General features: G+C 60.5%; 1 protein-coding gene across 1 annotated transcript in view; it reads right to left on the bottom strand.

Moving 5' to 3' along the window:
• Positions 1–21,513, bottom strand: part of KLF13 (KLF transcription factor 13) — a 45,582-nt gene extending 24,069 nt beyond the window's left edge. Inside the window, exon 1 of the mRNA XM_061179760.1 lies at positions 20,547–21,513. Coding sequence (XP_061035743.1) covers positions 20,547–21,135 — 589 coding nt within the window. The 5' untranslated portion in view covers positions 21,136–21,513. The remainder of the gene's footprint in view (positions 1–20,546) is intronic.
• Positions 21,514–23,312: the final 1,799 nt, after the last annotated feature.

Below are 23,312 nucleotides of genomic sequence, written 5' to 3'. Positions count from 1 at the left end.
CACATCCTGAGTTTCCTCAGGGCTCACCGCAGGGAGTGGCTGCAGTCTGATGGCTGCTAGAAGGCAGGTATTCTTTTCAGCCCTGAGTTTTCTCAGGGCTCACCAGCTCACGCTGGAGGGCTGCAATCATTGGTGACTGTGACATCCTTTGTTTATTGACATGGCAGGAAATATTCCATTTATAAATATTCCATTTATCACCTTGGACACCTAAGAACACCCTTCCTGCCAGGGTGCCGGCTGGGTGCTCTCACACATTGCTGGTAGTGTCAGACTCATTCTTCCTTTCTAGAAGGCAATTTGCCCCTAAATGCACATTCCCTTGCTGGCTCCCAGGACAATCACAAGGACAAGCCCAACCTGGGTGACAGAAGAGCAAGTCACAGGAGGTGTCACAGCTCCTCAACCCAGGGCCCGGTTAGAACACCAGGGACGAACAGATGAGGACGCACTGGGCAACCATGAAAGGCCAGGTCCAAGAGCCAGTAGGCACTTTGGAGATGTGACCATGACAGAATGTTACAGTGAGTGGGACAGGGCCAAACGTAAAATGACCGTGTGGGACGATCCCACGTTTTATGTTAAAATAGACACAGGCTGACCTGTTAACGTAGTAACTCGTGGGATTAGTTATTGTTTTTCGTCCTAACTCTTAATACTTTCCTGTCTCCCAAATCCTCTTTCACGAACATGCTTGACTTTTTAAATCAGAAATAAAAACAAATGCAACACACTGAAATTGCAGTCTTCCAGTAAAGTCAACTTCTTACGAGAAACAGGAACACTCTCACATCGAACCTGGTCCCAGAGCACCAAGAGCGAGTCATAACATGGGTGGAGCACGTATTTTCCAACTGTTGATGCGACCCAACTCAAAAGCTGCCATCCGGTCCAGGGATGGTGGATTTGGGTCATCTGAAAAGGCATGTCATTGCCGGAGACACTATGGAGCTCTCCGTGTGGCTGTCCACCCTCCTGGTGTCCTTAGTCTTGCCGTCACTATCGTGTTCTTGCAGAAAGGTCCTCAAAGCTGGGCTCCTCACAAGTTCAAAACTGATGCAGCCCCACCAGCACCCTGGCTTCTGGCCCGGCTGCGGGGCATCTCAGAACCTGGTGGGCCTCGCCTCTTGCACTGGCCCGGGCCACCCCTGAGGCCCTCCTAGAAGGCTGTCCCCACACCAAAGCCACCCTGTGGACCCCTTGAAGTCAGCCAGGAGGCTTGTTTACACGCCCAACTGCTTTCTCTAAACACGAGTGGGTGAAGACAGGACCTAAGGGGGGCACCCTGCTTGAAACCTCACACACGTCCCCCGAGACCTGTAATGAGATGAAGCTCACAGACGTCTCCAGGCCACTGAGGACAGCTGTCCACGTGTGGAGGAGCCTGGGCCTCCTATGGGACGACCCCCCCCCACACCAGGATCCCTGGGTCCCCATGCCCACTCCCCGCTGTGACTCAGGCAGACCCTTCCCCTCTGGCCTACAACTTGCACACCGGCTTCAAAACAGAGGCCACAGGCCAGACCGTTCTGAAAGCTCAGGGACTCTGGGACCCTCCGAAGGGCCTCACACAGTAGAGAAGAGCCACACTGCCCAGAGGAATGGCCACAACTTCTGTGACGGCTTCTCCCAGGACTTGGTGGCTTCGGCAACTCTCCTAGTGCTTCTGGTTCAGCCAAGGACACACGGCTGACTGCTGATTCTGCTGTCTGGCTTTATGGAATTCTAGCGACGCTCGACCTTGTCTGCTTTAGTTAATTCACACCCAACCTCACACTGGCTGGAGAGGCGCCGTAAGCTGTGACCCCAGCGAGCCCCACCGGCCCAAGAGAGGGTCGGGAAGCAGCCTGAAGGGACTGAAGCCCCCTCCTGCCACCCGCGCTTCTGACTCCCATCCTCCCGGTGGGCCCCCATCTCCTCCTCAGCCACCTGGTGGGCACTCCCGCAGGCTCACGTGGCAAGAGGCCAGGGCAAGCATCGGAGAGGGGAGGTGGCCAACCAGGGCTGACAGGCTGACACCAGCCAGGCCCAGAGACCGGGGTCCAGGGCTGGGCAAGCACAAGGCAAGCACGCCCGAAATCCCTGGCCCCCTGGACGACGGCCGCTCAACCGACGGGAGGGCTACTCCTCCCACCGCAGCCGCACGGGCACATACTTCCCACGGGGGCCGGGCAGGAGCTGCTCTGGGAACAGAGTGCCCGGGTCAGGACCGCGGGCGGGTCCCTGGAGAGCTCGGGGCAGCAGCACTTCCATGGGTCCCGGGACGCCCCCGGCGGAATGACAGTCGCACACTGTGATGCTCCAAAGCCCCTGTGGGTGGGCGGTAGGCCCCCACTCCTCCCCACAGCTGCACTTCAGTTCCAGACAGAACGCAGGCCTCCACAAACAGCCCACGGCGGCCACCACGGCTGCAAAGCAGAGCCCAAGGCGTGGAGGCTGGCGAGCAGTCATGTCTGGGCAGGTGGCTGTGCGGCTGTGACCTCGCGGCCAGGCCCGGGCGCCGGGAGGGCTTCCGGGGCTGAACACCGGTGAACTGTCCCCCAAGGGTAAGGACAAGGCCAAGCCACTGCTCTGGGAGGTACAACTGGGTGCCACATAATCTCTCTTTTTTGAGCTTTTCTAAAATTTCCCAAATCGTTTGCAGTTAACATATCATTTTCAATAAGAACATGTGCACACGTGTGCCATGTGTGGCCCTCCTCCTCTCAGAGAGCACGAGGGCTGGGCTGACACAGCCAGACCCTTAGGTTCTGCTGTCACTTTAGCGCAAAACCAAGTCGGAGGGGGTAGCAGAGGCCACCAGCCACTCCGGTGTGCTCCGCCGAATCCTCTTCTCCTCCCTCCCGTGGGCAGCCTGACATCCTGCCGAGTCCTGTGCGCTGTTCACTTTCCTCACCAGCAGAGAAACCCAGGGTTTGGGTCTTGCCTTCAGAAGTAGACAAGGGGTGCCCAGCAAGAGGAGGAGGAAGCCACCAGAGCTGAGGCTGACCGCGGGGAGCCATCAGGAAAGCCGGGCTGCAAGCACGCGAGCATGAGAAGGGCTGCTGGAAACACACCTTCCCTCCTCCTGGGCGGGGGCTGTGCATTCCCCCAAAGATGCCCATGGAGGGGAGGGGCACACATGCAGTCCTGAGGCCCAGAAGCCGGGGGACACGAAGAGCACCGTGACACCCACTTCTCCTTTCTTCTTCCCCTGGCCTCCTGAGTCATGCCGCTCCGCCCCCCCCTTCTCTCCCCTCCCTTGGTGCCCCCAGCCAGACCCTGCTGGTAAGGAGCCTGCACAGGACTCCCCTTCCCACCATCCCTCACGACCCCTGGATGCCCACACTCTGGGCCTGGCTCTCATCACCAAGGCAACACCCCTCCAGCCCAGACCTGCCTCCGGAGGGGCCCCTCTGACTTGCCCTTTGCACCGCCCCCCCGGCCCCAGTGGCTGGGCGGTGCTTCTCTGCTCCCACACCCCACAGAGTCCACCCCCAAGCCCCCCTCCCTTACAGGAACCTGACTCATAGCTTTGGAAAGACACCCCCCCTTCCCCTCTCCCCACCCACAAGCGCCAAGAATGGCGCTTCCCAAACCTCCGCCAGCCCAGGGTGGCCTCAGCACAGGAGCCTTCTCCTCGGGAGCCTTGGTGCTGCCAGAGGAGCTCTGGGGGGATGCCTGTGATGGTGGAGAGACACTGAGCCGCAGCTCCGTGCCTCCCTGAGCGGTTTCTTATCCCCTGAGCACTCCCACCTCCTGAGTGTGGCCCCGTCACAGACCTGGCCCACCACAGCCCTGGCTGAAGGCCAACAGGCAGGGCCCCTGTGCACCCCCCCCCAAGCCCCTCCCCTGCTGGCCACCCAACCCACTGCTCCCGTAGGCACCTCCCCGATGGCAGGGGCTGTGGCGCAGTGGGTGGGGAAGCCGGCGCCACAGAGCCACCAGCCCACCCATGGACTGACCACATGGGCCGACGACCGGGGGCCCGGGCCAGCCTTGTCTGCAAACCGAAAGGTTCGGAGAACAGGTGATGCTTTCATTTCTTCTTCAGTTGAAGGTGATGCCTTTGAAAGAGGAGGCATGGAAGTTAGCCGCTGTGACAATGTGGGTATCACCTCATGGGAGCCCCTCCCTAGAGCAGAGGTTGGGGTGAGGGTGGCAGGGCTTGCCCCTGGCCTGGAAGCCCCAGAGGCCGAGAGGCCGACGTCCAGGTAGGAAGAGGGAGAAGGAAGAGGTGGCAGTGGGGCTCCAGCAGGACCGGGCCCGGGGAGATGAGTGGAGCCAGGCTGCAGCTGGGGACGGTGGCCCAGGGATGACCGAATGTGGATGGTGGCACGGGGAGGAGTCCTGAGCACGTCCGTCTTACTTCTCACCAAGGGGATGGGGACCAGCCCGGGAGGAAAGGCAGCTGGTGCTAAGGAGGCACACTGAGCTGAGAGAGAGAGAGGGGGGGAGTGTGTGTGTGTGTGTGTGTGTGTGTGTGTGTGTGTGTGTGTGTGTGTGTGTGTGTGTGTGTGTGTGTGTGGTGGCGGGGTGGGGTGGAAAAATCAGGAAAAGGAAGAGGATACTTTCTGCAACCACAGATGGGTGATCTTCCCAGAAGCAGTGGAGCCCAGATCATCGACCTGGTGTCCTGTGTAGGACGGGTTCCCGTGGAGACAGACAGGCTGGAGGCTCACCCGGCTGCCGGGCGGCGGGGGCCTTTGCCAGGACTGGGGCTCGTGGGCACACTCGGGTGCTCGGGACGCACAAGGAAAGCCTGTCCTCCAACGCCCTTCCCCTAGAACTGGGATCAGAGTCGGGGACCACAGACTTCACCCACGGGGTAGGAGAGGCGACGAGCCAGTGGGGGCTGAGGCCCACCCAGGAGGGCTCCCGGTCATACATGGGAAGGTGCGGATAAAACATGGAGACCTGCCACCAGCCAGCTGAGCGGGTGCCCTGGGTCAGCAGTGTCCTGTGTTGGGAGGCGCCCACCCGCACCTGCTGCGGGGACTCAGCTCGGCCTCACGGCAGCGACACCCGCAGGCCAGGCGGGTGCTGCCCAGCGGGGACATCAGGCCTCCCACCGTTGCTGGGGCAGCAGGAGCGGCTCAGCCCTCCGCCTTTCGAGACCCCACCCACTCCTCACCCTCACTCAGTGCCTCCTTTCACCCCAGGGTGCCCTCACCACACGCTGTGCACAGGGCCCCATGGTGGGGGTGGGGGGGTGTTCGGAGAGGGGCGCAGGCCTCCCAGGCCCAGGGCAGCTCACAGGGACAGGGCCGCATGGCGCTGGCCTTGCAGCACCAAGTCCTCTAGGGACAGAAATGCCAGCCACAGGCAGGGTCTCGGTGGCACTCAGGGGACAGTGAAGAACCACCTCACCACCCCCCACCCCGGCACTGTCCAGGCACCCCACAAACACAGCTGCACACGTGGGTCCGTGTGGGCCACTGGCCAGGCCAGCCCCCAGCCCCGGCCCTGTCACCTTGACCCGCAGCCCTTCTCTCCCCTCGACAGCCCAGTGCTCCTGGGCCAGGCTGCAGCGGGGGCCGGGACCCCACTGCCCGAGAGCGTGTGACCTCACGTGCCTCCTGGCCGGCCCACTCTGCCCCTCAGTGTGGCCCGGGTCCCATCACTGCCTCCTCGACCACAAGCCTGAGAAAGGCCCGAGAGGAAGCACCTGCCCCAGACCACAGGCCCCAACTCCCCAGCCTGGCCCCAAGCGTCGGGGCACCCAGCCTGCGGCCTCGGGGGCTGGACCTCGGCCCGCTGTGTAGAGGCAGGACCCTGCCCCAGCCTTGGGGCGGCCAGCACTATCCTCCAGGAGCACAGAGGGGCCCTGGCCACAGCCCCTCCCGCCCCACCCCTGCCGGCCATCCTTCCCGCTCCTTACTGCCCTGGAATCCACTGAGATGTGCTGACAGAAAGGTTCTACTGCTTTTAGGGAACAAAATCTGTAAGCCTCAGAACCAGGACCCATTCTCCACATTCTTAGGACAGATCCTGTGACCCTGGCGTTTGGCCTCAGGGAGGAGTGTTGAAGGACAGCCCAGGCCTCCCGGAGCTCTCCCTTCTCACCGGTGGAAACAGGGCCCTCAGCCCAGCTCCCGAGCAGGGGGTGACCCCTCATGAGCCAGGCCCACATCGGTGGGGCAGGGGCAGGCCACCCCAAATACCGAGAGCCCGGCTGCGGCCAGTTCCCAGCCTGCTCCCAGCACCCCAGCTGGACTTACGGGACACGTCTGCGCTACGGCCCTGGCCTGAAAATGGGGGCGAGGGCAGTGATGAAGACGCTCAGGAAACCACTCTGCTGACCCCCAGTCTTGGGGCAGGAGTTGGGGGGTGGACCAGATGTCAGGACAAACCGGGTCCCCGTGTGCACAGGAGGGGGGGGCGCGAGGCCTGCCTCTGGGGCAGGACTAACAGGCTCCGACCACGCAGGCACCAGGCACAGCGGGCAGGGAGGGGCCCCTGAGGGACAACTCTGCCCCCAAGGAAGATGGAAAAGCAGACGCCTCCCCAAGTGATCCAGGAACCAGGACCGAGAGACGCCAGTCCTGGCCTGGGAGCCAAGGTGCCCTCGGGCCATCCGCCCCAGGCTTTGCGAGACTCCATCCTCCACGGGGTCAGCAGGGGCCACTGTTGGAGCCTGCAAGCCAGAGAGCATCCCAAGACCTGGCTGGCCGGCTCTTAACAGCTTTGGGCCGTGTGAGCAAAAAACCCTCCCTGGTCATTTCCTGTGCTTGGAAATCATACCCTAACACATGAATCCCGGTCGGCATCACTGTGGCCCAGGGTGCTGCCGGCACAGGTGGGCACATGCTAGGGCAGAAGCGCCTTCCCACTGTGGTCCCCACACAAGGCTGGACTCCACTCGCGCCTCCTTGCCTTCCCAAGCAGGTGAGCATCCTGAGGGCAGGGGTGGGGAGGGGCTCAGGTGTCGCTGGGCGTGGCAGGGCAGGGTGAGGCCTTGCAGGTACAAAGCTACAGGAGTGCTGGGTAGGCCGGGCTCAGGGGCCTCTCCACACCGAGGGCCTGGTCACTCCAGCCCACACGAGCAGGGGAGGGACGCAGGTCCTCGGCACCCGCCTCCATCCGAGCAAACCCCTGGAACAGCCCCTGCCCCACTGGGGCACTCACAAATGTCCTCTGAAACGAGATGCCAGGACAGAGGAAGGACGGCCACACTGGTGCCCAGGTGTCACCTCAGGATACAGGCCCTCAGCTCTCATACTCCTTCAACGTCGTCCCCTCAGACCACACAGGAAGCATCTTGATGCCAAACGCACTTACGCGAGGGTGAAAACCTAGCAGGAAAGGGGCACGAACTGTGTGGTTCCACAGCTGAAAAGCCAGCCTCAAGAGTGCTTTCATGCTTCCCTCTAGGAAACAATTCTCGTATCTGAAAACATAAAACCGTGGCCCAAAAGAGAGAGAAGAAAGGGGGAAAAAATCCGCAGATGGCCCTAAGCTCCTGAGAGCAATTACCCCTGCAAACAAGAGGCGGGATGCTGCTGAGACCAGCAGCCCAGGAAGCCGTCAAACAGCGACTGTCAGTCCTGAGCGGGATCCCCTGGCCGCGGAGACAGGTGCCCTCTACCTTAAGGGGCCGCTTCCACTGCAAACAAGATCTCTAGCCTTCCAACTGAAGAGGCTGCCAGTCACGAAAGCCATCAGGGAGCTGGGGCCTCCCCGAGGTGGGCACCTCTCCCAACGACGGCCGGCTTCTAGAAGCCCCACCCAGAGCGCCCCATCCATCCGGGTGGAGTCATCTGGCAGGAATGGCATAGCCACTCATCACCATGAGACGGTAGAGACCAGTGATGCCCAGCAGAGAGGAGGTGGAGGGCGCCACCCCTGCTTCTACCCCAGGCCGCAGGCACACCCAGAGCTGCTCTGGGGACGGGGACCTGGGCTGTCACCTCAAGGTTCCAGTTCAGGGACTTCCCTGGTGGTGCAGTGGTTAAGAATCCTCCTGCCAACGCAGGGGACACAGGTTCGAGCCCTGGTCTGGGAAGATCCCACATGCCGCGGAGCAACTAAGTCCCACAAGCTGTGCGCCACAACAACTGAGCCTGCGCTCTAGAGCCCACAAGCCACAACTACCGAGGCCCGCACGCCTAGAGCCCGTGCTCCGCACCAAGAGAAGCCACTGCAATGAGAAGCCCGCGCGCTGCAATGAAGAGTAGCCCCTGCTTGCCACAACTAGAGAAAGCCTACGCACAGCAACGAAGACCCAACGCAGCCAAAAATTAATTAATTAATTAAAAAAAAAAAAAAAAAGCTTCCAGTTCAGCGGCTTCTGTCTTTAAAAGAGTGTGGCCAGGGCCGAGCGGCTGGTACCTGGTAACAAATGAGGCTCACCTGCATGGGCACCACTCCCTAGCCTAAGCACAGCCTCTGGGCAGCGGGTTTCCATAGCAACAGGACTTGGGAGCCACGCTGTCTGCACTGCCTTTCTGTGGCCCAGGACGGACCGGCACTTGACAGGTGGGAGCTGAGGCTGGGACACAGCTCACCCACATGCAGAGCCACAGGGCAGCTCCAGGAGGCCCTGAGACATGAGCTGGCACCTGCTTCAAAAAAGTAGTTCTGAATCATCTGTTTCTTTCCAAAAGAGAAGTCAGCAAAACTGTCTGTCCATTCAGGTACCCACGAGCAACACTGCAGTGGGTGAAATTCTGCTCCCACAGGTTAAACACAGACACACACACCACACACACTCATATACACACATGCAGACAACACACACTACATATACACACATACACCCCTTACACACACACCCCACACACAAACACACACCTCCCAATGGGTGCCTTGCACACACTCTCAGAGGACAGAGGTCAGCATGCCCAACCTGCTTCACAGCTGAGAACCTGGAGCCAGACTCCATCTGTTCTCCCGCCAAGGCCAGGCGTCCTCAGCAATACTGCACTTTGCCTCTGTTTAAATGACTATGCACAATCAGACAAAAAGGCCTTTCTCTGATAAAAACAAAACACTGAGAGGCCCCTGACCAAGGTTACTAAGACACAGCACACGTGGAGTCAAGCTTCCGTGAGCCCGGGACGAGATGCAGCAACAGCACGGGATTCCAAGTCCAAAGTCCAGACGGTCAGGACTTACAAAGGGCACAGGGCACCGGGCACCAGACAGAACCCCTGACACCCTGCCCCTGGTGACCCCAACAGACCCCTCCGCAGGGAGCTGCTTCCCGCGCAGCTACACGCATGGGGTCGACAGGAAGGCCGGAGTGGGGGCCCACGAGGCAGCCCTGTCTGTGCCGAGGGTAGGGAGCCAAGGGGCCTGCACACCCACCGTGAAGACGGGCCCCTGGACACAAACCTGCCGTGCCTCTGCAGACGGCCTCCTGGGTCGGCTCCACTCATGATAAAATCGGTGAGGTCAGCTTTCTTGTAGACTCACCTGGCACCTCCTCGGTGGGGGCAGGCGCCTCTGCAGGAGCTAATTCACAGGTGGATGGAGCAGGGCAGCCCAAGGCAGCCCCAGGTAAAGGGCAAGGCCTGCCGCTGAGTCTCACCCACAGTGAGGGGCCCCGTCCTGGCCCGGACCCTCTCAGGCACTCCCACTGAGATGGGACATCCAGCCTAGCCACCTACGAGAGCAGTTAGGGCTTAACATCAAACACCAAAGTGTCATCTTGTACCAAGGTGTAAACTAGTTCATACCTTGGCCTCCAAGGAGAACCTGGCATCTGGTGGGGAGAGCATGGCTTGGGCTCAGACAGACTTCTGGACACTTGTTACGGGGCTCTGAACATCCTGAGATGAGAGAGGCATCTCCCCAAAACTCTCGATGGAGCGTCATCAACCTCCAAGTCAACACAATCCCGGGGCAGTGTTTACGCGAGCACTCCCCGGCCGCGACCCTGCCAGCGCCCCGGCCTGCGACCGTGCCAGCTGTCAGCAGTGGCGGCCCTTTGTGCCACCCCCGCCCTGCCATGCCAGGGCCTCTCCACAGTTTAAAAGAAAATGCCCATGAATCACTGCAAGAAACATGCCTCCTGTAAAGAGAATATAAATGTTTATTAAGAAATTCTAAGAACCAGGTCAGGCATCTTGGTATCTTAGTCACTCCAACTAATTAAAGAAAAAAAAAAATCAAAATAGAAGCCCATCCTAGAAACATGAGACAACGAGAGCTTCTCTTGCCACAAGTACTTGGAGCCCCGGCTCAGCCGGTTGCCAAGGGGACCCAGTGTTTACCTCTCCCTCTGCTGTGTAGGAGGATGCTGACCTACCAGGAACAGCTAGGCCACTGCCTCTAACACCCCACAGGAAGGGCCGCCAGGGTGTCCCCAGGGGCCCAGAGGACGGAGGAGGAAGCCACAGCCCCACCCCAGACCTCTGCCGGTTGGTCTCCGGGGCTGAGCCAGGCCACAGAACAAAGGAGAGGTGTCTCCAGGCCTCCCCAGCCTCCTGGGCCCTGCTCCCCAGCACACCGACCCTCCCCTGTCCCGAGGACTGGAAACCCCTGAGGGCAGGTTAAAAATGTGCTTAGACCCCAGGTGTGAGGAGAGGAGGAGGGAGGGGGGTGGAGGGAGAAGGGGAGGAGGAGGAGGAAGGAAAGGAGGAGGGGGAGGAGGGGGCAGGGAGGAGGAAATGTGAGGACCAGGCTGCACCCTCTGCTGGGCAGCCACAGAGCTCAGCTCAGGTCCGTCCGGCCAGCCACAGCCAGACCCCCATGCCAGGCTGCTGGCCCCGATCGAGGGCAGAATGGCCCCAGAACAAGTACCCCACTGGGGCCCGGGAATTCACAACCTCCAGCTCGACTCCAGGGTGGCCGCTCCACCGTAAGGCCAGCGCTGCCCCTATAGCCTCAGCTGGACACACACTGCGCCTTCCTCCTGCTCCTGCACGGCAAGCCTCGGCATGACAACCCCCCTGCCTGCCGCAGCAGGAGCCACCTGGCCAGAGGCCTCCCGACGGGCTTCCTTCCACAGAAACAACTGTCCTGAGCTTTGGTACGCATGCTCGCACACACACGTGCACACACGTGTCTGCCTCCCGAGGCCCCGTGCAGTACTGAACACATGACGGGAGGAGCTGAATATGGGAAGGAGTTAAAACACTTGGTTCAAGAGTCAGGGAGACGATCAGGGAAAGGGAGAGAAAGGGTGACGTTTTCCAAAGGCTAAAGTGAGTGAACTTAAGACTGATGTAACCTGTCCAAAGCAGGATGCTAGCACGTAACACCCAGCCCAGTATCAGGGAAGGACAGCTTCAAATCAGCACCTGTAAGAAGCCAAAGCTCAATTTCCTGTAAACCCCAGAGGCCTGACAGTAACTTAGGGCAACCACCCTGATCGCCAACACAACAGCACGAGGCCTATGCTGTGAACGCTCGGGGCCCCACCTCGAAGAGGGCTCGGAGAAAATGCTAAATGACATTTCATCATCGTAAAAGATGGCATCCTGCAAAGGCCCTCAGACTCTCCCGGGGGAATACCCCCGGTGCCTTAGGCCAAGCAACAAGGCAACTTTATTTTTTAAAATTTTTTGGCTGTGCCGCACAGCATGCGGGATCTTAGTTCTCCAACCAGGGATTGAACCCATGCCCCCTACAATGGAAGTGCAGAGCCCTAACCACTGGACGGCCAGGGAATTCCCAAGGCAACTTTAGAAAACAGGATTTGCCATGCAAGCCGCCCAGAGAGGGCATTCTGGAAAAGACAAGGAAACCTGGGGGACCGCCCTTGGCACCCAGGGCTGCAGGAGCTGGAGTCCCTGGGGGCCTCCTAACACCACAACGCCTGTGCTCAGTGACAAAAATGGCAACTGATGAACAAACACGGGGAAATCCTTCCAGAGTGGGACTCGGGTGAGACCTCAGTGATGGGTGGAGGGGACCTGTGGATGGCGTCTACACCGCCTGAGCCCCGCCGCCCTGCCGTGCTCACTCAGCATGCCCAGTGGGAGAGGACCACCCACGACCAGTGGGCAAACCAGAGTGGCCGGTTGGGGACGGAGGACAATGGGCAGAAGTTAGGGAAGCACGTAGGGCTCCTAAGTAGCCAGACTGCCCATCACTCAGTGATAGTATCAGTGGCAACTACGTGACTCATTCACACTCATTGTCCCTCCTCCAGTGAAAACCTGTGAGGTTTGTTGCTGATAAGAGAGCACCCACGGTGCTAACCCCGCCCCTCCCAGACCCTCTCCCTGATCTCAGACTTGGTTTTGAGCAACTCAGCCAGCCAAAGGCCCAGGCAAAACACCACTCCCCACCAAGGACACGCCTGGGCCCCTGGGCCCCGCTCCGCCCCTCCTAGTGGGCTGAGCGCTGAGGCTTGTGTGCGCCTTTTCTGGTTCCTCTCTTTCCCAACACTTTCTTGCAAAAACCTCTATTCTTGATCTGCCATTAACTTTAGCTTCTTCCTCTGGCCCCCAAACAAGTTCTTTATTTTTTTTTAATTATTTTTTTTTTAGTGAGCATTTATACAATAAAAGAGAGTTAAAAACAAGTGAAAAGCTCAGAGAAGAAATTTACAGGAGGAGGAAATTCCTGTACTGCTCCCACTGGAGGAGAATGACCTCGGGTCAACTTAACCCAAGGGCATGAGGAGCCCCATACCGGGCCCCAGGTCCCTGCCAGGCTGCCCAGCCGGCACCCTGCTGGGGCCCCGCCCCGGGTGGGGTCAGGAAGCCCCCTGAGCTCCTGAGCCCGCTTCACCCTCTTCCACACCTGAGCTTCCTTCCCACTGGCCACGTCTGCAGGACAAGGGCCCGCGCCAGAAGCCCATTCCGAGGCAGGAGCCTGACACAGGCAGAGCCACTCGCTCTCTGGTGAGTGACTGCCAACTTGCAAAGCTCTCCCACGACGCGCCCTGGGCTCTGGCTCCAGGAGACAGGCCTGGGCCCTGTGCTCAGGGACCACGGGGTCGCCCATCTGTGCAGGCAGGCCACGCCCCTGTGGCAGCAGCGCAGGGACATTTAAACTGAGGCATCAAGTCTCAGCACTTTTCCGAACAGGTCACCTTGGGACAGGCTGGTCAATGGCCACGGAGTGCGGCCAAGTTCCTGGTGAGCAAGTGTTTTTTGCGTGATGAACTTCAAAAAAGGAGAACAATAAACAGATCCCCCACCTCCGTCCCCCGCACACACACCACAGTAAAAACCTGGAGCGTGCCCTGTGCTGTGCGTTCAGAACGATGTCAGCGCAGACGCCGCACTGGGCCAGGCCGCCCGCACCACGCACACGAGGCCCATGGCGAACGGGGAGGATGCCCCAGCCCACCCGGGTCGGCAGGGGACCGGGAGCAGGTGGAGGACACGGCAGAGCCCAGCCACCAGAGGAGCGAGGGGACGCAGCCTCCTCACTGCAGGACCTCTACGCTGGGGGGGAGGGTGGGCCCCGACGTGTAAAACTGACCATGGAACTGGGAGTCATGGGTTCCACAGAAACACGCTCCAGCCTTGGATGCTCAGGTCAGCCACAACAGACAGGGTACTGTGTGTGCGTGTGTGTGTGTGTGTGTGTGGCAGCCAAGTGGCAGAACTCGGGGTTGGGTGAGGAGTCCTTCTGTCCTATGTTAAGTGCCTCGTGTCAAATCACTGCCTGCAGGATAAAAAGTCAGAGTTCCAGCCTCCATTGTACTGGCCCAGGGCAGCGGCCAAGGCCTTCTGAGCCCAGCGCTCAGCTCTGGGGGCCTCTGTCCCCACTGCCCCATCCCAGTCACACTGCAGCAGCTGCTTCTGACCCACCAGGCTGGGCGAACACTCAGAAGTTTGTTCCCATCTTGACGGGACATTGACTTCTCAAGAAAGTAATCCCATTTGGGGCTGTGAAAGGAAAGGAAAACAGGCTCAGGTGTGTGGACTTAGATCCGTATTTGGGTTTTTTCTGGAAAGCATGTTGAGACCCACCAGGACATTAAGTGTGTCACCGGCTGCAGGCCCCACCCGTCCAGGCCTGGGAGACAGGTCACCAGTAGGCACAGAGCCGAGGTGTGGGTGGGCTGACCGAGAAGAACATGCCCACGAACACCTCCTGAGCTGCTACAAATACCATCTGGAAACATCTGACTCAACGTAAAATCAGGGGATCTGGTTTGTTTGGGGGAAGGAGCTCCTAAGACTCTCTTGAGCTGCCCTTTTACTTTAAAAAGACTTCCAACAACAAACCTGAAAAACCCAGCACCTGTCCAGTCAAGGACACTGGAGGATGAAGAGAAGCCTGGCAGGTGGACTGGGCAGAAGGGGCTGAATAAAGGTGAGCAGACGGCGCCCCAGCACGGTACCTGGCTCCGCGAAGGACCAGCAGCGCCCTGGCCCTCTGGAAAGCCACAGTCTCAGAGTGTCACTTATTGTCAAGAAGAGAACAGCCTTGTACAGTGGAGGAGCCTGGCAGGCTCCCCTTCACCCGCGATCCAGCACTGTGGTGCACAGAGGGCCCAGCATCACCTGCGTTGCAGTTTTGACCAAAGATTGTTTAAAGTGGATCTAATCATGAGGAAACAAGACCAATGCAGATTGTGGGATCGTTCTACAAGACAACTGGCTTGGATCGCTAAAATGCCAATGCACCAAAGACCAAAAGATTGGGGGGGGGGCACACTAGTGTCCCTTAGTGTCAGATTGAGGGACACTAAAGAATTAGGACAACCAAATGCAATGTGTGATTAATCGCATCCCGGCTCCTGTATGGGCCACCTGGGAGGATCACTAGGGAAACTGAATATGGACTGTATGTTAGATAATGTGTAACATTTAGAGAGATGAGAGGCAGGGGAGAGAGAAAACATAATATTTAGAGAAAGAAAGTGCGAAAGAGGGAAGAAAGAATTTTTTAAAAGTGTGACAGAATATTAACTAATGACTCGAGCAGAAGAGTATTTGAATGTTCATCGTACAATCCCTTTACGTTTCAGAAGTAATGAGAATTCGTGGGGGAAACGGTGTGCGAGGGGCACTTGGGCTTCTAACAACCTGAGGCCGTGCTCATCCGCCGTCCCCTGGAACCCGGTCGAGACGGGCACGCGGGCACACCCACACCGCAAAGCGGGGAGGCTCCACCCTCATCTGTTGTGCAACCTCCAGCATATTTCTTAACCCGTCTGAGCCTGAGTGTCCTTATCTAAAAACTAGTAATAATTACAGTGCCTGTTCCATAGGGTCCTTGGGAAGATGAAACAGCGTACTGGAAAGTACTGCAAATTGAAGGCCCAGCCCCTGGCAAGCCGCGTGGATGTGCAGGACACAGCATGAGCACTGCGTGCGTCATTCTACAAGTTTTTATTTTAAAAACTCTTTTCACTGCCTTCTTACGGCACAAACCAGACACACCTTAACAGTGCCCTGAGAGCTCCAGATCTCTGTTGGGAAGGTCAGGTGTCACGGAGCACAGGCCCTGGGGACGGCAGGGAGGACCTCACAGCCTCTGCAGATGCCCTGGGTCTGCTCTAGTGCTGTGGGGTTTTGTGGGGTTTCTCAAGTTATATATTTAAACACACATGTGTGCGTGTGAACAACCCTTTGGTTTGCTTCCTCCCTTGCTTTTAGGCACCAGCAACGTATCTCACCCTTGCCCTTTTGATATGCCACGTCTAGGAATCAAACAACCACCGGGATTCAGAGTCAAGTCAGAGCAGACAGGTCCTGAGAGCGTGTGGGCCGCCACGAGTGGACTCAGCAGCACCTTCTCTGAAGGGGCAGGGCCCCCAACCCTGTTGGTTCCCCCAACCCTGTTGGTTTGAAGAGGCTTGAAGCCACACACAGGGCCTCTGGCTAAGTGAAGCGTGGTCCTATCAGGTGCTCACACAGGAGGGAGGGCCTCAAATCCGCTTTCAGCCAGGGGAGGGGGGAGCAAATGGCATCACATCGGTGCCCCCCACTCCCGCCCAGTGCAGGCCGTGCCAGGAGGCCCCTGGGGGCACACCTCACTGCGGCAGGGGCTGCGGGCCACCGGGTAAGCTGAGTCAGGATGGTAGGACAGCCGGTCATGAGGGATGCGAGAGTAACAATGGTTTTGTTGAGTTTGCTTCAAATGTTCTCAATATGATGCTTTCACGTGTACAAAAGGAGAACTGGGAGAAGTTTAAAAAAAAAAAAGTCAGCCAGAGACACAGCAGGAACCTTAGCACTGGGGAGACCAAGATCTGTCAGCCTGTTTCCTTTCAAAACATAATGTGTCCTTTAAGTCAACACAGTAGCTAACTCTACCACACATTTAAACGCCGCCTATGCCCCCGTCACTACCACCACCAGGTCTCAATCCCACACGAATGCCAGCTGGACACCGAGACACACACCAGAGTCTACTGCTGAATGGCTTCTAACAGCAAACAAACAAGAAAAGCAGCGCAGCTGTGCTTCCAGCAGGTAAGAGACTAGGTAAGTGACAATACAGCCACACAGCCGCACCCTGGAGTACTATGCAGCCAGGAAAAAGAACGAAGCTGCCTCACTGAGCAAACACACAGGACAAAAGCCTCGGTGGAATGTATTTGGTGGCTCCTACATGTGTGTTTTAAAATCACCTACTCCGTGGATGCACGTGCTTGCGTGTATACACAAAAATCCATGAAAAGGGTCTGGAAAGGGACGCACCAGTAAAGGGCAACAGTGGTTAGCTGGGGGAGGGGAGGGTTGCACATTCTGTCTACACACTTCTGCACTGTTTGAAGAGTTTCACAACTAGGCCCACTGGCAGCCTGGGACTGTGGGCGAGCAGGGGCGGGAGCTGCTGGCCTGGCCGTGTCCTAGACAAAGTGCTGGCCCTCTGCCAGCTTGGTTTGCTCTGGGTGAAGGAGATCCCGGCCAGCCACCCTCCACTCTGACAGGCTGCCTTTGCAATGCAGCTGCCCAGGGGAGCACCTGCCAGGGGTCTGGGCGGGCAGTGTGCTTGGAAACCATGTTCTAAAGCCAGAGCTCGGGTTGGGGGAGGGGACCTAAATCCTTGCCCCAGTAATCTCACTGGGGATCGAATCCCTCGTTCAGTGGGTCAGTGTAAATTTCAAACAAATCCTGCCCCAAATTATCACAGGAAATGGCTGAGACAGTGAAGTCTCACTCTACTTTCCACCCCACCCCACACAGGGCCAGGTGGCCAGGAACATCTCTCTGGGGCTGCAGGAGAGAGGGGCTGTGTCCAACACAGTGCCCACCTTCCTGGCCAGGCCCCCAGAGCTGCTGAGACCGGCCCAGCCCAGGGTGCAAGGAGAGATTTTGGCTACTAGCGCTGGAGGGAAAACAGGGCACAGAGGCATTCTGAAAACAATCCTTTGTGGGAACAAATAGGAATGTATTTGTGATATGTCTGCCTAGAAAGACTGGGGCCACTCTGCTAGGTGCTCACCAAGCCCCCCCCCCGCCCCCCACCCCATCCTGGACAACAGGTAGGAACCTCCTCCAATATGTGCAACCTGGCCAGCTGCGGGGGGCGGGCGGGGAGTCTGCCCTCAGAGGGATCCAGAGCTTCCCTTCTCTAAGTCCTTGAATTTTCAAATCAAAGCCCTTCGGCCTCCAAGAAAATCTGCTCCTGGTCTAGGCAGTCCCCAAAGTGAGTCTTAGCAAACCTCCCAGGTCTGGGCTGGGAAGTTACGATCAACCAAATAACAAGGGGCTCAAGTTGCAAAGACGTTTGTGTCTCTGTTTTGTTTTATCATGAGCTTGCTATAACATCAACAGTTACCTAAATGTGAGAGGGTCATGAGTTCCTAGGATGACCATTGGGGGACCACACGGCCACACAGCTAACCAGGACAAGCAGCAGCTCTTTGCGTGCAGTCGGTTAGGGGTGGGGGTGGGAGATCAGAGCAGAGCCAGGAAGCCCAGGTTCCCCCAGAGTCAAAGATGCCCCTAGGGGACTTCCCTAGCAGCCCAGTGGTTAAGACTTCACCTTCCAATGCAGGGGGTGAGGGTTCAATTCCTGGTTGGGGAGCTAAGATCCCACATGCCCCGCAGCCAAAAAACCAAAACATAGAACAGAAGCAATATTGTAACAAATTTAATGAAGACTTTAAAAATGGTCCACATCAAAAAAAAAAAAAAAAAGATGACCCTAGGAACTCCCAAAGGAATTTCACGTACACACACCCTCGTTTCCCACAAACCTTCCAGGTGGTCAAGGGAGACATCACCAAGCTGCAGGGAGACCTGGGGACCAGTCCCTGGTCACAAAGCTAGGCAGAGCAAGGTGCCAACTGCCTCCTTGGCTAAAGGTCATTTTGGTATTCACTCCCCACCACACAATCGCTATGGGGGTAGGGGGGTCCCTAATGAAAGGCCTGGCATGACCTGAGCCACTGCCTGCAAAGACCACCCCTTCCACCGCAGAACACTCTGGGAGCCCACAAACCAGGGTCTGCTGCTCGGGTCTTCCCAGGGTCACCTCTCGGTCACCCCCTGCAGCCAACTTGCCTCTCCTCTCCCTTCTGTGGGCTGCCTCTGTCCCCTCTATGAACACCAGTGACTTATGCTCTGCACACCTGGACTCAGCCTGGAAATGGGCTTCCTGGAGGTGCCCTGGACCAGAGGTGGATTCTTGGTTCATAAGCAGATTCACCTGGGGGACACCTTAAACTGCAGTCGGCATCTGGGACCTGGAAATCTGCATTTCCGAGGGCCCCAAGGGAACCCTGTGCACTCCTGACTTGAAGGTCTGCAACTGCTCTGGAGGTAGAGCTCCGAGTTTCTGCACACCTGGAGGTTGGGACCGGCTCCCTGCTCTAAGAACAGACATAGCACTTTGCAGGCAAAGTATGGATCCATCTTCTTCTGACTGCCTTGGGCTTCCAGGCACCCCAGAGAGGCTGGCTTCCACCCCACTGCGAAGGTGTGGGTTCCCAGCGCCCCTGACCCAAGCATCTAGCCATCCTGCCCTGTGCTGCGCAGGGCACACGGACCCTGGACCAGGGGGGCTGAGACAACCCGGAAGGCACCCCCCGGCGGAGGCCCGGGCGAGCCCCGCCCCGGGCCAGTCCCTCCGCAATTCGCGAAGCTGGCTACCGGGTGCTGCCGAGTGGAAGGCCACAGTAAAAGAGGCTGCAGAAAGGTTTTCCAATCAAGTTCCCTACCCAGTACTGGCCTCGCCTCAACGGGGTACTCAACCCCAGCCGCACCCCAAACGGTGGCCCCGCCCGGGTACTTGGGGTCCGCCTGGCTCCAAACCTAGCTTCGCCCCTCCCCCACGACCACACCCACTCTTGCAGTAACGTCCCCACCCCCCTCAAGAGTCCACACAGCCCGAACTCTGACTCAGACAGCCTAGAAACGGCCCGCCTTCACCCGCGACCCCACCACCTAACACGTGGTTTGAGCGGCCACAGCGTGGGACCAGAAATGCGGGGACAGCCTCGGGGGGAAGCGGTCGTGAGATCCGCGGTACCTGACACCCGCAGACCTTGGGCCGACTCAGTTCCAAATGTACCGGGAGAAAAAGCCTTTCAGTTCTAGGTTCTTGAAGACTACTGCGGTTTTTAAATCAGTCATGTAACCAGTTTGTGAGCTGTTTTACAAATGAGAAACCTAAACCTTTGATCACGAAGTTAATAATATAAAGGCTTAAAAACTGTCCCAAAGGTGGAAGACCTAAGTGTCCAGAAGAGTTCGCGTGAACTCAAATGAAATACACAATTCTTTAAACCAAACTGGGGAAGAAACGTTGTTTAACCATTAAAAGCTTGTTTCCACTTTTGGGTTTAAAAACAAAAAACAACCACAGAGGAATCAACGACACAGTCCCGGACTCGTGCGAAGGGAAATGCTGCCCTGGGGTCGGGGGCGGGCGGCGGTCCGCGGATCCCAGGCTGCCGGCTCCGGCCGCCCGCCCCCGTGCAGGTGCTGCCTGCCCGCATCCGGCCCCGGCAGGTGAGAGCACAGCGGGGAGGAGGGCGGCGCAGACCTACGGGCAGGAGGCAGGGCGCTCCTTTCGGGAGAAAGCGCAGCGGGCCCCAAAAGCCCCTCGGGTCCGGCGCGCCCCCGCCGGCCGGATGGGCGGGGCTCCCACAAAGAGCTGCGGGAGAGGACCCGGGACCGCCCCCCGCGTCGGCCGCCGCTGGCTCTGGTTTCGACAAATTAAACCTTAGAGCGCTGGAAAAATTACAGGAAGAGGAGAGCGAAGAATGTGCCGAGTGGCTGGAGGCAGCCCTGTCCCCGCGTGAACTCCGCCCGCCGCGCGCCCGGGCCGGCCCCTCCCCACCCGAGCGCGCGCCCGGCCGGCGGGGGAGGGGCCGGGCGAGGACACCCCTCGCCCGCGGCTCCCGGGCCGCCCACCTCCCCGGGCGGCCCCCGCGGCCCCCACCCAGCTAGCCAGCACCTGCCCTTGCGCCCCCCGGCATGGGCGGGGTCTCCGCCCCCGGCCCCGATGACGACAATCGCCCCCGCGGCCCCGCCCGAGCGCGCCCGGGGAGGGGGCGTGCCCGGCGGGGGCGCGGTCGCCGGCTCCCAGCGCCGGGACCCGCCTCGCGCGGTGCGCGGGGTGTCGCCCGCAGCCCCAAGCGGCTGGGAAAGAGGCGAGGCCCCGACCGTTCCCGGCCCGACCTCCCCTCGCTACCCGCCGGCGGCTCCGGGGGCGTGGCCGGGTAACTCGCACTGGCCCCGGGCCGCCCCACTGACCTGTGTGAGTTCTCAGGTGCGCCTTGAGGTGCGAGGATTTCCCGTAAACTTTCTCGCAGCCCGCGTAGTGGCACTTGTGCTTTCTCTGCGGGGACTCGAGGTCGGCGCGACTTCGACCCCGCCGGCCCCTTTGTCTGAGGCCGGGCTCGCCGCTCCCCGCGGGCCCCGGCTCTCGCTCCGGCTCCAGCCCCGCCTCGGGCTCGGGCTCGGGCTCGCTCCACGCCGGGCTGAGGGGCGCGGCCGCCGCGCCACCGGCGCCGGGGGAGGCGGGCTCGGGGGCGGGTGGTGGCGCGGGCGGCAGGCGGCAGGGGGTCCTCGCCTTCCGGGCCGCGGCGCCCTCTCTGCGCTCCGCGGGGGCGGGCGCCGGCGCTTGTTGGTTAAGGTCCGCCAGGATCCGCGCCACTACGAAGAGCGAGGCGCTGTCCTTGCCGTCGCGGCGCTCTTCGACGCGGGGCAGCGTGGCGGCGACAGCGGCCGCACCCTCGGGTCCGGGCTGAGGCCCCTCCCGCGGCCCGTGCACGACCGCGCGGCTCGACATGGACACGAGGCACTCGGCGGCGAAGTGGTCCACATAGGCGGCGGCTGCCATGCTGCGGGCTCCGGCCGGCGGGCGGGCGGCACTGCTGGTCGCTGCGAGTCGTCAGCGGCGCATCCGCACCCACGGCCTCCGGAGAGCTGGCGGGGGGCGGGGGCGCGGCGCGCCCTCTCCGCGGGCTGGGCTGGGCGCGCAGCCGCCTCTGCCGTCACCCGCGCGGCTCCGCGTCTGCGAGGCGCCCGCCTGGCTGGGCACCGAAGAGTGAGAGCCTGGGGGGCGCGGGCGAGTGGGGTCCCCGCGGGGCGTCAGGGGAGGCCTGTCCTAAGGATGCCGAGTGGCGACGTTAGGGACGGCCGCGCCAAGTCGCGGCCGCAGCCTCGCCGCGCATTGTGGCAGGCGGGGCAGCCGCCGCGCGCGCCGCGGCTCGGTGTGGGCGGCCCGGCCCCGGGGGTGGGCGGGGCCGGGGCCACATCTGGACCCGACGTCAGCCCCCAGCCACATCCTGGCGGCGCAGGTTACAGGCGGCGGCGGCGGCGGCAGCGGGGAGCTGCGCACGCGGAGGGGGCGGGGATCCCGGAGCGCGCATCGGCGGGACGGAGCGGTCACGCGCCCACGCCTGGGGAGGAGGCGTGGCCGAGGACAAAGGCGGACGCCATTGGTCCGCGGGTTCGCGGCAGGGCCAATCCGTACAGAGAGAGGCGCCCACCCGGCCTCGGGGCGTGCGCGTGCCAATGGGCGTGCCCCCTTGGCCGGCGGGAGGAGGGGCGGAAATTGGAGCTGGAGCCGGGCACGCTGACGCACGACGTCCGAGGGCGGCGGACTGGGGCGGAGCCGCGCCCCCTCCCTTCCGCGGCGGGGACCCCGCGGGGTATTTTCCTGTCGGAGCTTTTGTACCGTGACAGCCTTGAACCCCGGCGCGGAGACGAGCGCTCTGGAGGGCGCCCCTTTGTCCCTCCAGCCCCGCCTGTGCTGGGCGCGGCGGAGAGCTCGCCCTGCGGGGCTCACCTCCGCTTCTCCCTTTCCTCTCCGGAGTGAGGTGCCCGGCGAGGAGGCGTGTCCGCTCCAGCCGGCGCGGAACAACCCCGCCGCACCCCGCCGAAGTCGGGTTCTTCGGCGGCCTCGCCGCGAGGCAGACCGCTCGCCCGCTGCACGCTCCTCCCCTGCTGAGTCCGGCGCTCGGCCCTGCCCGGCCGGGAGCGGGGTCTCGGGTGGGGAGGGACCGCTCCCGCCGGCGGGACCCGGAGCTCCCCGACCGTCCGGCGGCCTGGGATCGAGCCGCGCCGCCCCGCCCTTGAGCCCGGGTCATCCGGAGCCCGACTGGCTCCAAGCTGGTGGTTAGCCTGGCAGCGCGGGTGATGTGTCCACCGCGTCTTGTGTTCGCGGGAGTGAACTACGTGCCGGGGCGTCGGCGCCGCCGCTTAGGGAACGCAGGGCCCCTTCCTCCGCCTCCCCTCCCCAGGCCCGCTGCCAACTTCTCCCGGCTGCCCCTCTCCCACCTCGGCCGGGGAGGCTTCAAAAGCCACCGGCTGCGAGGGCCCCGCCCACCGCGCCCCACCCACCCACCCACTGTCGGGCCTTGCGGAGGAAATGCTCCCTGCCCCGCCCCGCCCACTTGCCCTTGGCTCTCACCCGCTCCCTCACCCTCACTCTCTCTAGGCCCCCCCGCCCCCGCGCCGTTCTGCTACAGGCCTAGGCCATCACCGTAGAGGGTAGAGGCCGGAACCGATCGCAGCAAACCCCTGACCCGGGGAGACTGGCTGGCGTCTGCAGCTCTTAATGGACGTTGAAACATGTCAGCTGCCCGCGGGGAGCCTGGAGAGGGAGGGCAGCCCAGGCACTGGATCCCTGCGGACCGGAGGATAGGGGTGGGTGGGGCAAAGTCATTCTGCGCACGAAATTAATAGCAGCCATTCTCACAGAATTAATTTGGGGCCTGGGTAGAAAAATCTCTTTCCAGGTCACTAAGGAGGAACGGAGACAGGCATTCTGCGTTGCATGTCATGGTGACCTGTAAACTGGTGTGGACGTTTGGGCGCCCTGGGTATCTGTGACTAAAACCCTAAAGTTCTCTCTCCCTGGTGGACTCCGTGCCCCTGGGAAGACCACACAGCATGCTATTCAGAGGTGGGCTCTGTACCAGCCAGCTGGGTCAGGTTCCTCTAAGACGGTCTCCTATTGGCAGGAAGTAGTCATTCTTCTCCCAGACAGACTGTGTTGATGACATTTAAGAG

Source organism: Eubalaena glacialis, chromosome 2 (genome assembly GCF_028564815.1).
Source record: "Eubalaena glacialis isolate mEubGla1 chromosome 2, mEubGla1.1.hap2.+ XY, whole genome shotgun sequence".
Classification (NCBI taxonomy): domain Eukaryota; kingdom Metazoa; phylum Chordata; class Mammalia; order Artiodactyla; family Balaenidae; genus Eubalaena; species Eubalaena glacialis.
This window is presented reverse-complemented; position numbering and strand designations above follow the sequence as displayed.